This window comes from Cyprinodon tularosa, unplaced genomic scaffold (assembly GCF_016077235.1).
Source record: "Cyprinodon tularosa strain WSP-4 unplaced genomic scaffold, ASM1607723v1 ctg143, whole genome shotgun sequence".
Classification (NCBI taxonomy): domain Eukaryota; kingdom Metazoa; phylum Chordata; class Actinopteri; order Cyprinodontiformes; family Cyprinodontidae; genus Cyprinodon; species Cyprinodon tularosa.
In genome coordinates, this window is record NW_024038254.1 from 1,167,409 (window position 1) to 1,182,705 (window position 15,297).

The following is a 15,297-nucleotide window of genomic DNA, read 5'->3' on the forward strand; positions in this document are numbered from 1 at the left end:
AATCAGCGTGGGCCACGGTGAGCTTTTTTTTCAAACTGTATTAGCCGTACTTCTGTGAGAGAAGCTGTGCAGCGGCGGCAGTCTGTGTTGTGTCTACGGAGGAGACGAGCCGAGCGAAGCTAAAACCATGAAACCGTTTTTACTCGGTGAGTTTATCGCGAGAGAATGTTTTTATATCCTTGCTCTGAATTAGTAATATATAGTAATCAATGTTATAAGTATTTAAGCACGTTTTAGCTAGCGTTAGCTAGCAGGGCTAAGTTAGACTGCAGTAGAAGGCCTTTTCTTTCGGTTTTTCTCATCAAATAATTCAAAAATAAACGCTTTATGTATAAACAGACCGTTGGTGTCATTTATCTTATTGTGTTTTCTCTTCTTTGCCATTGAATATAAGCGGTGTTTCTTGTTGAGTGACGCCTTCTTGTCTTGTAGGAGTGCTGGGCTGCTCGCTGGTCCTTTCTGTCAGAGCCATGTACTCCTCCAGTGATGATGTTATTGAGCTCACACCTTCCAACTTCAACAGGGAGGTGATCCAGAGCGACAGTCTGTGGCTGGTGGAGTTTTATGCCCCCTGGTGAGTCCACACAGCTGTCAGAGGCGTAGCCAGAACATTTTTATAAGGATGGCCAGGCAATAACCAACATACACTGAGGGGTGGCCGAATATGGAAAGGCACCAGAACCTCAGGGTCTATCTACACTGTTCCTACAGGAAAAATAACAAGCAAAACATCCATAATTTCTAAATAAAAACAGAAAATACTTTTCTACAGCCTTTGCTAACAAATAGATGCATATATTTAAACATCTGTGCTTTCTAGATAAAAGGTATAGTGCATACAATTCGTTCAGGTTTAAGTTCTGGGACGAACATCTTTTCTATTTGCATTACTTACCTACTTTTATCAATCATCCTGCATAAGATCGATATTTACAAGTACTAATATCTACATAAATTGATTATTTAATACATTTTTATTAAAATAGTTAATAGTTATAGCTTTGATTTCACTAAAGACCCCTAGATGAATGCAGATACATAATTTTCTCTTTACCCCATAAAACACAAAATCTAGTTCTGAAAAGAGCATGAATTCTGTACTTATCTTTAATGTTAGTATATTGATGTGCATAATTAACCACAGTGTTTCTGCTATCAAGTAATTATGAATATATGAAAAAATGGCAGGGGTGGCCCTGGTCCCCCATCTAGCTCCGCCCCTGTTGTGCATTCATTCATAACTGTGGTTCCGGATCAGTTCTAATTTAATTAGACAGGGTTTGTGATTGAGATTCCTGTCTGTTAACCTTTTATATGTTTCTCCACCAACAAAAAAGGTCTTGTAAACAAAGTATGGTGTCCATTGCTTACTTAGGAGCTGCAGGGTAAAGCCGACACCATTAGGCTCTTTCAGTTTCTATATAAAAGAAACAGAAAATGCCAGGAGATCAGGTCTGTATGAGTTTAAAAACTAGGATCACTACAGGTTAATTCGGGTTACCATAAACCTAATGTTATTAGTATATTATATGTAGCTCTAAGAAAACCGTTTTATGGTTTTAAAGAAATGGTATCTTGATTTAAAAAAAGTGAGTTGAGTATTTTTTTTTTTCTCGTTGCTCACCCCTTGCTCACACTGGCTCCGGTGCGGTTACCGAGCCGACGGAGACCGCAACTCCCGCACACCCCCTCTCACACCGCCCTTTTGACTACGGTGCGGTGTGGCTCTGCGGCTCCGGCAACAGGTCCGGAGATTTAACAGAAGTTCACTTGAGTTCACGTAACTTCACGCGATAACACGGCCCAAATAAGGATATTTGCGAGAGCTTGTTGCGGAGGGCTCCGGCACGCCGCAAGGATAGCTTTCTTGCTGAATTTTCTGCAGCGCCGGAGTGTCTCGGTAACCGCAGCCGGACAGCTCAGCAGCCGGTGAGAGAGGTTTACGTCTTTTTAATGACTTGGAATCACTGCGGCGCCGCACCCACCGCACCGCAACGGTAAGACCGGAGTCGGTGTGAGCCTGGGGTCATAGTAATATCTTAGAATCAGATGTAGAACATATTCAATTTTGTATAACCTCATACTTATAACGTTGTATTAATGCTTTAATTTGGTTCTAATTCCGTTATCTTACATCTAAATGATGGTTTCCCATTCCAATTAAAACAAGAAATGGGGGAAAAAAATTCAGGTTATCTAAGTGTTTGACCAACCAGCCACAGAACAAAGGAGAAATTGGAAAGTTTTTCAACTTGGATTTCGTTTTTCTTTCCTCCTGAATCAGTTTTTGCACCAAGTGTTTTTCCCTTGTGTTTTAAGGAGTTTGAAAATATGGTGAAGAAAGTTTGCAAGAGATGTTTTTTGGTATTGATGTATTAAATGCATGAAAGAACATGTATTTTTCAATGTTTCACTAACAATTAAGCTATTGGAGCTGTCCTAGGAAACATTGTCTAAGTTCCAATCTTTGGTCTCTTTTTTTGTTTTATTTTTTGTTTTATTTTAAATAAAAACTAAGGAACATCAAGTAATTAACTAAAACGTTTTCCTTCTGTTTTTCCTCAAAGGTGCGGCCACTGTCAAAATCTAGCTCCAGACTGGAAGAAAGCAGCAACAGCTCTCAAGGTAATCACAGCAGGGCTGTCACAAAATCGTTTTTTTTTTTTTCCATTCTGTATTTGTTAATATCTAAAATAAATACATTTATTCTCATAAAACATTTTGATGGGGGAAAAAATAAGGCTGATAGAATTGATTGTTTATCTGAAGCATTAACCTTTAAAGGCTGCTCCTCACTCATATAACTGTCGGGGGGAAAAAATGTCACATTCTTTGGCTTTATAACCGTCTGCTGCAGATGCCTTTTGTTAAATATAAACAATTTTAGTAATTTGAATTGCATAATTAATTTTTTAATTTTTAAATTTGTTGCTAAATTTAGTTTATCGTCTTCTCCTAAAGTAGTTCATAGTGTGGAATGGGGTAGTACATTACAAATCTTATGTATTTATTATTTATTTATATTTTTACCTTTAGGGGGCTAGTGTATTCCACTAAGTAATCAGCAGATTACTACTTTTAAAGGCATATATGATCTTAAATGCACCTTATGCTAAAAAAGGTTATATTACTTTTTTGTTTTCTGAAAAACATGTGAATGTAAAACTTACCTTTCTGCTTTATGTTTGGAAAGATGTAACTTTTTCTCAATTGTCGTAATATAACAAATAGGGGTATGTGTGATGAAGACTTGGATAAAATGGACTCATCTGTCCCCTTTTTTGACTTTTAGACATTAAAACAATGCTTTGTTTGGACTACACATGCTGAATAAAATATAGATTTTGCTCTGAACAGAGTTTTCAGGTACTAATGTATCTGTGTCAATCTTTCAGGGTATTATAAAGGTTGGGGCTGTGGATGCTGACCAGCACAAGTCCCTGGGAGGCCAGTATGGTGTCAGAGGGTTTCCCACCATCAAGATCTTTGGAGCAAATAAGAATAAACCAGAGGAGTACCAAGGTGACAACAGGAATTTAAGTTTTTAACTTGATTTCAGTTAATACTGGGGGTGAATGATTTTTGTATTTTTACCAAAAAATCAAGATATTTTTTTTTTGTCGTTATTACTGTTGTGATATTAGTTTTATTTATTTTTTCCTTTGTACTAAGCACAAGTTTGTAGATGATGAAACCTTGCTTTTCTAGAGTCTTTTATCAGAGCACAGTCCTGTTACGGGTGTCCTCACTTTTACTTTCATGCATTGATCATACTAGTTTCAACTATTTCCTCCCCTATGTGTGATGAGGAAAAACTTTGACTGTATTGACCTAAAGAGCTGAAGCAGGAAAATTTTTTGTTTAATGTAAACAGACCATAAGTTTATGTCAACTGGTGTTATATAATACAGTGGTGTAATGAATAAAACTAATCTTTACTACCACTAGGGGGACGCAGTAGTCAGGCAATTGTTGATGGAGCAATGAATGCTTTACGCACACTTGTCAAAGAGAGGTTGAGTGGCAAGTCTGGTGGCTCCAGCTACAGCAAGCAGGTAGATGAACCACTGGAACCCCAAACATAATAATAAACATCCATGTAATAAAGGAAATTTATGGAAATTAAGTTTTACATTTAACTTTTTGTTGCTATTAAGCAAAGTACAGGTGGCAGCAAAAAAGATGTGGTGGAGCTCACTGATGACAACTTTGATGAGACCGTACTGAACAGTGACGACGTGTGGATGGTGGAGTTCTTTGCCCCCTGGTGTGGACACTGCAAGAAGTAAGTTGGATTAGTTTTGTTTTCAGCAAACTTTCACCTGAAAGAACCTGAAAGAACAAAATGGGCCCTCTTACCTCAGCGATCTCCTAACCTAAAATCTGTATAGTATATCTTTAAAATCAAGTCTGAAAATTCTCTGTGCATGCAGGCCCAACTTGACTGGAATGTTTTCGGAAATTTGTTAAGATTTAAAGATCAATGAAAACATGTTCAAAGAAGCAGTAAACACATTTTCAGCACTGTACTTTAACTGTAAGCCGAAAATAATTACAGTTAAGCATTTGTTAAACATTAAGAATACATTATTAGGAATTCTTTTTTTTTTTTTTTTTTTTTTTAAAGAAAAAGTTAAAGGTGACTTTTTGAGGTTGTAACTGTCACTTTGTCCTTCCCAGCCTGGAGCCAGAGTGGGCAGCTGCAGCAACAGCTGTTAAGGATCAAACCAAGGGCAAGGTTCGCCTTGGGGCTGTGGACGCTACCGTACATCAGGTTGTGTCCGGCCGCTATGGAGTGAGTAAAATCTGAATATTATATCCTCACTTCATTTGAATTCTGAAACCCAAAATAACCCTAAAAGCTTGTCTGTAGAACTGGGGTTCGTATTCTCTGCACAGGCACCTGCGTTCTGTTTGTAGCTCCATATGCAGGGCTTTTGTATGTTGACAAGCAGTGGATGTTTTGGGACATTTAAGTAATTTGCTTTAGAGGGTAACAGTAGTATTTCATTTATTTAAGGTTTGATTCGGAGTCAAAGTCAAGGTTTAAATCCTATTTGGGCTCCTTAAAGAGGGATTGCATGTTTCTTTTCTGACAGAATGTATTCTCTAAAAGGAAGATCAGACAAGAGACTATGCTGCTGCCCTAAAAGGTTCTACTTGAAAGGTTTTAGTGTTTTTTTTTTTTTTTTTAAGTGCACTTCGAGCTCAATGTTTGGTTTTTATGTAATCATCTGTTGATGTTTGAGTTTCTGCTTTATTCAAGCTCCAGACTTTTCCAAATACAATGTAACTTTAGTGGGTTGAAACAGTTTTTGAAAGACCATGCATCGCATCCTATCGCATTTATTATTTCAGTATGGGTTTATGAAGTATTTCAGATGACAAGGATTGCTGGAATGCTACATTAAGTATGGTATTACAGTTGGAGGGTTGGTAATTTGGTAACATCTTTGGCAATGTGAATGGATGTCTTCACCTGATTTGTATTGTTTAGTGCCTCAGATGCTGAAGCCCATGGAAAGTGATGGGCAGCCTGTAAAGAAGGAAAGCTTTTTTCTGAGTTTTGTAAAAGAAAATTACCTTTTAGTTATGTTTTTAAAAGAATTGTTTTTTCTACGTAAAGTAAAATCTTGTTCAATATTTACATTAATAGTACACATTTTTTTTTATTTTGTGATTAGCCTTAGCTTTGGTGGTTCAGTATTATATTTTAGGAATAAATACCGTCATAAAGAGTCTCTCTGTACTTTGAAGTCATTTTCTCAAGTCCTAAATGCTGGGATTATTTTTTTTTCCATCACATCCTGCAGCCAAGACTGGCATTAAAGGAATGTTTTTGTATGTTTAGATCCGTGGATTTCCCACAATCAAAATTTTCCGTAAAGGGGAGGAGCCAGAGGACTACCAAGGAGGACGCTCCCGTGGAGACATCATTGAGAAGGCAATGGATCTGTTCTCTGACAATGCTCCTGCACCTGAGCTGCTGGAGGTCAGTATAATTCTGTCTTTAGAATGTGCAAAATGGTATTTTGGTCATTACCACTTTAGGAGCAGATCTGAAGTGAAGATTTGATCAGGGTCCCTTCTGTCTGAAACCAGAATTTGAATACAGTACTAGACTTCTTTCATTAGAGCAATAAGAGTTTTTAAAAAGTATTAAAACCTTAATAAGCACATGAAAAATACTCATATTTCGTTTTCATAACTCTATCGTCTAAAATATCCGTTTTACAATAACAGATTTTAGCTTCAATCAGATCTTTTTTTTTTTTATTCATTTCCAGACCCACCATGTCTATCCATCCATTAACTTGTTGGGTTGTAATCTCCCATAAATCCCTCAGTGTCTAAATTCTTTACCAATCAATTTAATATGGTGCACCCAAAAATAAGTCCAACATGCTGCAATAATAAAGTTAGGGATTATAGACTCTGAAAAAGTAAGCTTTCAAGGTCATGAAAAAAGATTAAACTCTGGAGTTGAACTTTAGCATGCTTGTGGTCAGAGATCGGAAATCTTAAGTAAATTCACATTATTGGTTGGGGAATAGAAAAAAATTTGGCAATATTGTTCAGCTTTAAAATGGGCCAATAAATAATGTGGAAAAGGGAATCAAGAAACATTTGCCAGTTTGATGTCCTTACAGAAAATAGTTGGGAGTTTAAGATGTATTTTTGTTTTCTTTCAGATCCTTAATGAAGATGTCTTGAAGAAGACCTGTGAAGACAGCCAGCTGTGCATTATCGGTGTCCTTCCACACATCCTGGATACAGGTGCCACCACACACATCACACTTGATATATTGTTTTTGAATAAATCAAAACTTATTTTACACAGGAATCCTAAATGATCCCCATTCCTCTTATTTCCCCAAACAGGAGCATCTGGTAGAAATGCTTATCTGGAAGTGATGATGAAGATGGCAGAGAAATATAAGAAGAAGCTTTGGGGGTGAGGATTGATGCCATTGGATCCTACATAATGTAGACAATCATGCAGATGTCTGATCTTAAGTTTCTTTTCAGCTGGCTCTGGACTGAAGCAGGGGCTCAATCAGAGCTGGAAGCCTCTTTAGGAATTGGAGGATTTGGCTACCCTGCCATGGCCGCCATCAATGCACGCAAGATGAAATTTGCTCTCCTCAGAGGTTCCTTCAGTGAGACTGGCATTCATGAGTTCCTCAGGTAGAGGGCGCATTTTTCCCATTTTTCTAACAAAAGAAAAGAGGAAAAAAACTGACAGGAGAACCTTATGTTACTGATTTCAGGGAGCTTTCTGTGGGCCGAGGCTCCACCTCCACACTGGGAGGCGGAGTCATGCCAAAGATAAACAGTGTAGAAGGCTGGGATGGAAAAGATGGAGAGGTGAGTGTGGGTGCATTTGTTTTCCTATGGGAGTACATTTCAGTTTTTCAGTAGGACTCTGTAGTCTAGCCTTGCTCATTATGGTTATCCTCACACTACTTAACCTGCTGGGTAATGGAGTTTTACCTCACTACATGCTTAGATATAATACTGAGTCAGTTTTCATCTGAAGATGGCTCTGATTTTGAAATGAAAAAAAAAATTAAAAGAAAATATTTTTTTTTCTCATCAATATTTAAAATAGAGTTTGCATTAATTCTTTAAATTCTTAAAATTGGTTTCCAATTACCGTATTTTCACGACCATAAGGCGCACCGTACTAAAAGGCGCACTCTCAGTTATGTGTCCCATTTCTATATTTAACACACACATAAGGCGCACCGGACTATAGGGCGCGTTTTTTATATACAGGTACATGTCCTCTACTACCTTTAAATACCTCTACTGCGTATTTAAAAATACAGCGGGGGCAAAACTGAGTATGACTGTGCTTTATTCATGTATTTATTAAAAAGTATTAATCAAACCTGGCAGCTGGCCGTGAGACAGACACATCGCAGATGACACAGCGCTGTGATCACTCCTAAATTAACTTAAAATCCTGAAACCTGCCGACGGAATATGTTCGCCTTTATGGGTGCCTGCAGTTTAAATTATTTAGATGAAAAACACCTGCCATCCACCGCGTGAACCCGGAGGCTGCCCAGCCTAGAGGCTGCTGATGAAAGGATTTCTACTGTCGGCACACCGCTGGTATGTGGGGGTCTGAGCGCCTCCGACAGAAATAGATAATCTGGATGAACTGACTGCAATTATTAAGTTTTCAGGTGGACTTTCTCACTTAAAAACATATTAAAACTACTTTATTCCCACTGATCACAGCAAATATAGCTGCAAGATTTAGATTATTTAGATGAAAAAACACCTGCCAGCCACCGCGGTGAAGAGGAGGAGACCCGGCCCAGAGGCTGCTGTTGAATTAAGTTTTCAGGTAGAAAAATAGAGCGGGAGCAAAACAGTATGATTGTGCTTTATTCATGTATTTATTACAAAGTATTTATCAAACCCATCAAAGTCATCATCCTCTGTTTCTGAATAAAACAGCTGCGCTAAATCAGACATGCCAATTTCCCATCTTCGCTGTCAGAGTCACTTTCCGTGCAGCGCAGCTCCTCAGAAATAATGCCGGCTTTTGCAAAAGCTTGTACAACAGAGCCAGCAGACACGTTAGTCCATCTACAATCCATCCGCAAACTGTGGCGTAACTTGCCCGGCGCTGCCTTCCACTTATCCTGAAACTGTGGTCTCCGTCTGTCATCCATCGCTCGCAGCCTTACTTTGAACGGCCGCTTCACACCGATGTCGAGCGGTTGAAGCTCCTTTGTCAAACCCCCGGGATAACAGCGAGCACAGTATCCATTTGATTCACCTTTTTTTTCACATCGGCTGTGAGATGGGCACGCAGCGATGGTGATGCGTGGAAAAAACCACCTGGTCTCCTCACATAGGCTACACCTCCCTCAGCTACGCTTTCATCATCTCCTCATCCATCCAGCCTTTTCCATTTGCGTTAATATCATATGTCATCAGAGCGCTGTGTCTGTCTCGCTGTCAGCTCCCAGATCAGCTTCTCTGATTGGTTGATGCGGCGCATCCAGCAGCAAAACTTCAATTTTTCCATCTCGAGCAGCAGCAGCGCGTTGGCAGATGCTTAAACGCTCCTGCAGCTCAAAACGCGCTGCAGGACCTTTCACCTATACGCGCGTCAACCATTTACTTTGCATGTAAACTCGCTGCTTCTGCTGCACCTGCTTGGTCCGGTTCACACCGATGTCGAGCGGTTGAACAGCGAGCACAGGGTTAATTTGTTTCCCAATGTTTTTCACATCAGCTGTGAGATGGGCACGCATGGAGTTACATATTAACAGCGATGGTGATGAGTGGAAAAAAAAACACCTGGTCTCCTTACATTCAGCCACTCTTTCATCATCTCCTCAATGAGGTGGTCTCAAAAGTCGCAGTTACAACACACATAGGGCGCACCGCACCAAAAGGCGCACTGCACATTTTTAGGGGAAAAAAAGACGTTTAAGTGCGCCTTATAGTCGTGAAAATACGGTATAGACTGCAAAAGGGCTGCTGAGAATAGTCAACTAGATTATTGTAATAATAAAAACGACTCTCACTTTTACCCTAATGAGTGTATTATTGATTATAAAGATACAAAAAATGTCATCATAATTACAATATCTGTTAGATTTTTATATATATATATATATATATATATATATATATATATATATATATATATATATATATATAATATAAAAAATCCATGCCTTTTTTTTTTTTTTTGGTACTATAATTGCTCTAGATGTTTTCCCTGCAGTTTCCTCTTAAGTTTTGATTATTTTCTTGGACTGACCAATCTGCTTCTCTGCAGACATATGAGCAGTCCAGAAAGTAGCACTAAGAGCTCAAAATCTGAAAAGATGTTCAGTGATACTTTTGGTCAATAAAATTATATTAGATCCATTATCAGAATGATTAGATCTGGACTACGGTCCATCAGGTGCAGACCTCTGCTATAACTGTTTTTATTTTGACATTTCTCCTCTATCTCTGCCTGTCTTCTGCAGCTTCCTGTGGAGGAGGAATACGACCTCAGTGATGTTGATCTGGATGAGGACTTTGATAAAGATGAGTTATGAGTCCCAGAAGCATAAGAATCTGACCCAGACTTTGGGTCTGGTACTGTCTGTCCCCACCTTCCTTTTCCTGTGGACAAATGGGGGGCCATGCTGGCCAGTTACTGAAATACTCCAGAAAAGGCGCATGAAAGACACCTGCAGTTTTTCACACCATCTTATCTGTCACGCAGGAGGGAGGGGAGAATATGCGTGTTTGTCCATGAGATGAACTCCTTTTCACAAACTTGCTGAATGTTTGAGGCGGAATATTTATAAAGCTGCCACCAGCTGAAGAGAGGAGGGGTGAGGTTCATTTTAGTCTTTTTCAAACGTCGCTCTCTCTCCCCTCTTCAGCCGCCTTAAAGAACCTATTTTAAGATGTGAACTTGAAAAGGTAATTCTTCAGTGATTTTATGTTATTTTTTTGTTGTTTTGTCTTTAAGTGGTGAATGAGAATCTGAGTGGGTTTGCGTCATTTTTGTCCAGGACAGGGAGGGGATCATCTTTGGGACTTTTGTGTAGATTTTCTTACACGACTTTATTTCAATTGTGTGAAAACAAAATGACATTTTTGTTACAAAAATAAAAAAATAAAAACAATCAGTCCCTGCTTCCTTATTAAAAGTATACTCACAAAATTCCAAAATACACATAACAGCGCCATGCTATATCAAGGCATACAGAGCTTATACATAAGACTAGGCTTCTGTTGATATCCTAAACCACGATAAGCCACAGAATCAAATTAGGTTATTTAGTTTCCATTTAATTGTAACATTGTGCTAGCTGTAACACTTAGAATCCTGTCAAAATAAACTTGATAATGGCACTTTATATAGCAGAAACGGCAAAAGAGGAAAGGGGTTTATAAAGCACAAAAATACAATAGCTCCAGAGACAGAGAGACACATCGATGTAAACAAGAGTTAGCTGAAAAGGTGGTGGTGGGAGGCAGGCAGAATGATTTATGTTGGTATCCTCATGCAGCAGGGTTGGTTTCTCTGTCCTCAAAACTGGCGGGAGGTTCCCTGATCTGACTGCAGCAGTCTAACGATGGACGGGTCGCTCTTGGCACCTTTAATAAACTCCTCCAAAGACAATCTACCTGCAGAGCACAATGGGGAATAACAATAATAAAAAAAAAAAAAAACAGTGGGAACAGAGTGTGTCTCGTCTAAACTCTTTAAAGAATATCTGATTTAGTGATTTTTTTTTTCTTTTTTAGTTTTTGTAGCAAAATAATCACTGCCTTCCCACTTATCAGCAAAATAATAATAAAAAAAAACTTTACTTGCAGATATTTCAGCTTTGCATTTCTAAAATGGCATGTAGCTAGTGCTAATGCATGATTTCTTTAATTCAAAAAATGTATTGGCTTATCTAAAACCAAATGGCGCTCTGCACAATTTTTTTTCTATATCATCTGCTGGTTTACTAAAATTACAATAACCTTTGCCTGAATAAAACCTTTTAACTGTACACGTGTAACATTTCTTGCTATGACATGGTTAACCCGTCCAGAATGCTCAGACTTCTCTCCCCTCTGTTCTTTAGGTTATCTGTGTTGTAGGCAGTACTTGTTCCTGTTTCTCCAGTTCCATTAACCTGATAGTGAATCAGTGTGAAGCGTCAAAGTACTTCTCAGGACCAAATAAGAGTCTTCTGAGTCATAGACAAAACAGGAAGTTATTGCTAAATCTGGATGACAACATTAATGGAACATTTTAAAGTCGGTATGGCTAAAGCCTTGTTAGGCATTGTTTGATTACAAAAAAATGCAAAACAGAAAATCTTAATTGAAATAGTTGAAAAGCTTTACTGTCCTGTTTAAAACATAATCTCTGCAGGAATTGTGATTGACGTCTATAAACATAAATAATAACAAGGGGGGCCCAGAATTCTCCTCAGTGTTTAAAAAGACAAGAGGAAAAAAAATAATGACTTAAATTTGATAATTAAGTTATAATTTTGTCAGTATCTGTCAATCTGTCAGTAAAACCTTTTATTTTCAGTTATTATAAATAAGGATCTTGTGTAGAAAAAATAGGAAATTTATTAACTATGATACTCAGTAATGTTCATTTTTCTTAATTTCTCCAGAAACCAATTTCAAATACCAAACCAACCAAATAGACTATTTAAAGATTTAAATAAAAAAAATGTATTTTGTTGAATAAAAAATGCAAGAGTTGCCTTTATTTCCTGTGTCTATCATCTAAAGTCTTATGTTACGGTTATCATGATGTAGCCTGATAAACCAGACTAAATGGGAGATGAAAGGTTTTATTTAACTTGATGACTTTCTTACCTTTATTACATCCAATTGTTTAAAAGGAAACCATTAAAAAAAACAACTGTGTTAGTTTGGAGGCTGTGCCATTTTTCAAAGCAGCTTAAAGGCTTCAAATATAAGAAAGAATCATCAAATTCAGCTAATTTTTCATATTTTGTTATAGTCACAGCCTAATGTTCAGCTACTTAAAAAAGGCATCTGTCTACACTGCTGTCTAACAATATATTTCCAATAAGGAAAACCTAAGGTGGAGAAATGTCAGTAATACTAACTAAATGAGGTAATACACAGACTTTCACCAATCTTACCGTCATTGTCAATATCCATCTGTCTGAAGATCTTATCTGTCCTTTTCTCTGGTGTCGACTCATCTTCTGGCATCTTCATTACTGATGACACCATCTTGTAAATTGCCTGAAAAAACATGATAATTATTGCAATTATTTCAATTTATTTGTGTTGCTTTAGAGAAAATGTAAAAAAAAAAAGATCTGTTCTTGTCTGCGATGACTACTGTTGCTCCAGTCTTGTTTCTGTTGTTTAGAACAACTACATTTCCTGCAGTTCTATTCACAGTAAATCACTTTGTAAATACATATTACAATAGTTCTATTCACCGTAAATCACTTTGTAAATACATATTACAATAATATCTACTTGCAGAATATTTTTAAGGAGGTTTTCACTGTACTAAAAGCAGCTCCGAGGTTCAAGGTTTTTTTTGCTTTTTCTTTTTCTCCATTCATTTAATCAACAAACACAACGAACAGAGCCGACACTAGTATGTCTGTACATTCTGCTCAGCTTATAACTCTGGAAGACAAAACACATCTCCAACAGTAAAAAAAAACAAACAAAAAAAAACTAAATATACAGTCATATGTTCACATCTTTTTTTTTTTCAACCAGTGTTTTTTTCATCACAAATGTTTTTATCTGTTGCACTTTAAAAAAATGAAATAGTGTAGAGAGCTGTACTTAACGAAATTTCGTTTTGTGTACACTTGTGTGCACAAAATGACAAAATAAAATCTGTTTAAGTCAGTAAGGACAGCTTAAACAGACAGTTCAATCTAAAATGAACATTTAACTCCATTTAAATATGCATCTATCAAGACCATTAAAGCTAAACTGGTTGATCAATATAAAGAATGATAATGGAAAAAATCAAACAATTCTAAATAAAAACTGTTTTTGTTTCTTTAATGGGATAAATTGGGTTTTCAGTCATAGTTTGGTGGGTTTCAATGAAGAAAAACAAACAAAAATTGAAAATGTTTGTCTTTTCTTGATTTTCCAGTGAAACATATAAAAATGTTTTCGACAGAAATCTAATTTAACAGTATGTTCTAGCATTTCAAAAACAGGCACCAGAAAACTGATGTGGGATTTGGAGGTTGGACACTTTAGTTTATGCAGGTATTGCTAATAGGTCATAGCAACATGACCTTCTATGGGAGTCGCAATCCCTAAGTGGGGCACAGAGGTACAGCGGGGGTTGTTTAAGATTTTTTTTATTTTATAACGCATAAATCAGCAGATTAACATTTCTAATATAAGGCTTGAACTGTAAAACATGCTTTTGTGTTAAAATTTTTTACACAGATACCAAAAGTTTGCACTGAGACCAAAAAACTGTTGAGTCAATCTTGATTTAATTTGTTCTATAACTGGAAATTAGTTCTCAAACATAAAACATTTTCAGTTATGAGTATATCTGCCATTACATTTCAGCTACATTATTGCCGAATGGATTTTGTAGAGTAGACAGACATTTAATGAATAATATGAACCTAAATTAGATAAGGAGCCAATAATTAAAAGCATTATTTTATATAGGACTGTGTTTTTGTCTAATTAGTTTAAAAGTAAAAACACAGTTATAAGGCTATCATAGTGTAACTATGTGATATAAAAAAAGATTGACTTGACTAATTATTTACAATAATCCTATCATTCTACAAAAATTAAACATTGAAAACATTTTTTAAATACACCATCTTTGCTGGGTGCATTGAATGAAGGATTTGCAAATTGAGACAAAACACAAAGTACTTCAAAGTGAAATGTGTTCGTTGTAAATAACAGGGCTTCATTATAAAGGAAAAAGGAAACAAAACTCACATTTTGATAAAGGAATTGTATTGAATAAAATATTTCATATGCTCATTTTTTTCTTGTACATACAGTAGTCATTAAATTTCAATCATTTCCAAAACATTTCTTTTAAGGGACATATCTGCATTGCATTACAGCAAGCTGAAGACCCGTACCCAGATCCTTGCTGGATCATGATGCAACACATTTTCCTGAAGAAAGGGGAGTAACCACTTAAGTATCAGACTGGCTATGAGGTTAGTTTAATGTTTTCTTTCTTCCTCTCTTCTGAAACCACCGGGACAAAGAGGCACTTTGTGGGATTTTCACTAGAAGGCCGCCAGGGTTGGAAAGTGATACTTTAGTTTGCCCCTGAACCTCTGAGGTGAAGCAAAGATGCTAAGTGTATTTGGACCGAAAGATTATTGTGTTATCCCAGTCTAAACTTTTCAACACTGTGTGTTTTCTTTTAACCCCGACTGTGCTATATTAACATGTAAGAGATTTACCACATCTGTGCAATAGGTTTTTTTTTTTTTTTATATGAGCCCTAAAGGCATCTGCTCAGGATGGCAATTTCAAAAGGCATTAAATTAAGCAAACATGCTATATTTCAAGCTTACTTGTCCAATCAAAGACAAGCTGATAGCTAGAGTGTGATGCTACAAAAAGAGACCAAGGTCACTTATGTGTTCTGATGGAAAACAGTGAAGATACAAAGCTCATTTTAAATCAGGAGTATTTGTGCTGTGAATTTAAAGTTCTACAGAAAAAATCCACTGACCTCCCTCAGATTTATAGCAACAATCCTGCAATATTAAGCAAATCTTATCCCAGCGCTGTATGTCC

At 37.0% G+C, this 15,297-nt stretch overlaps 2 protein-coding genes across 2 annotated transcripts in view; one reads left to right on the forward strand and one right to left on the reverse strand.

Moving 5' to 3' along the window:
• Positions 1 to 10,661, forward strand: pdia6 (protein disulfide isomerase family A, member 6). Its single transcript, XM_038278691.1, has 13 exons — positions 1 to 146; positions 433 to 574; positions 2,568 to 2,625; positions 3,396 to 3,522; positions 3,949 to 4,055; positions 4,158 to 4,285; positions 4,681 to 4,795; positions 5,852 to 5,992; positions 6,693 to 6,777; positions 6,883 to 6,955; positions 7,030 to 7,188; positions 7,272 to 7,368; positions 10,008 to 10,661. The coding sequence occupies exons 1-13, from the start codon at positions 128 to 130 to the stop codon at positions 10,077 to 10,079; spliced, it is 1,323 nt and encodes a 440-aa protein (XP_038134619.1). The 5' UTR covers positions 1 to 127; the 3' UTR covers positions 10,080 to 10,661.
• Positions 10,578 to 15,297, reverse strand: part of hpcal1 (hippocalcin-like 1) — a 21,743-nt gene continuing 17,023 nt past the window's right edge. The window contains exons 3-4 of the mRNA XM_038278692.1: positions 12,660 to 12,765; positions 10,578 to 11,163 (exon numbers count right to left, since the gene is read on the reverse strand). Coding sequence (XP_038134620.1) covers positions 11,066 to 11,163; positions 12,660 to 12,765 — 204 coding nt within the window. The 3' untranslated portion in view covers positions 10,578 to 11,065. The remainder of the gene's footprint in view (positions 11,164 to 12,659; positions 12,766 to 15,297) is intronic.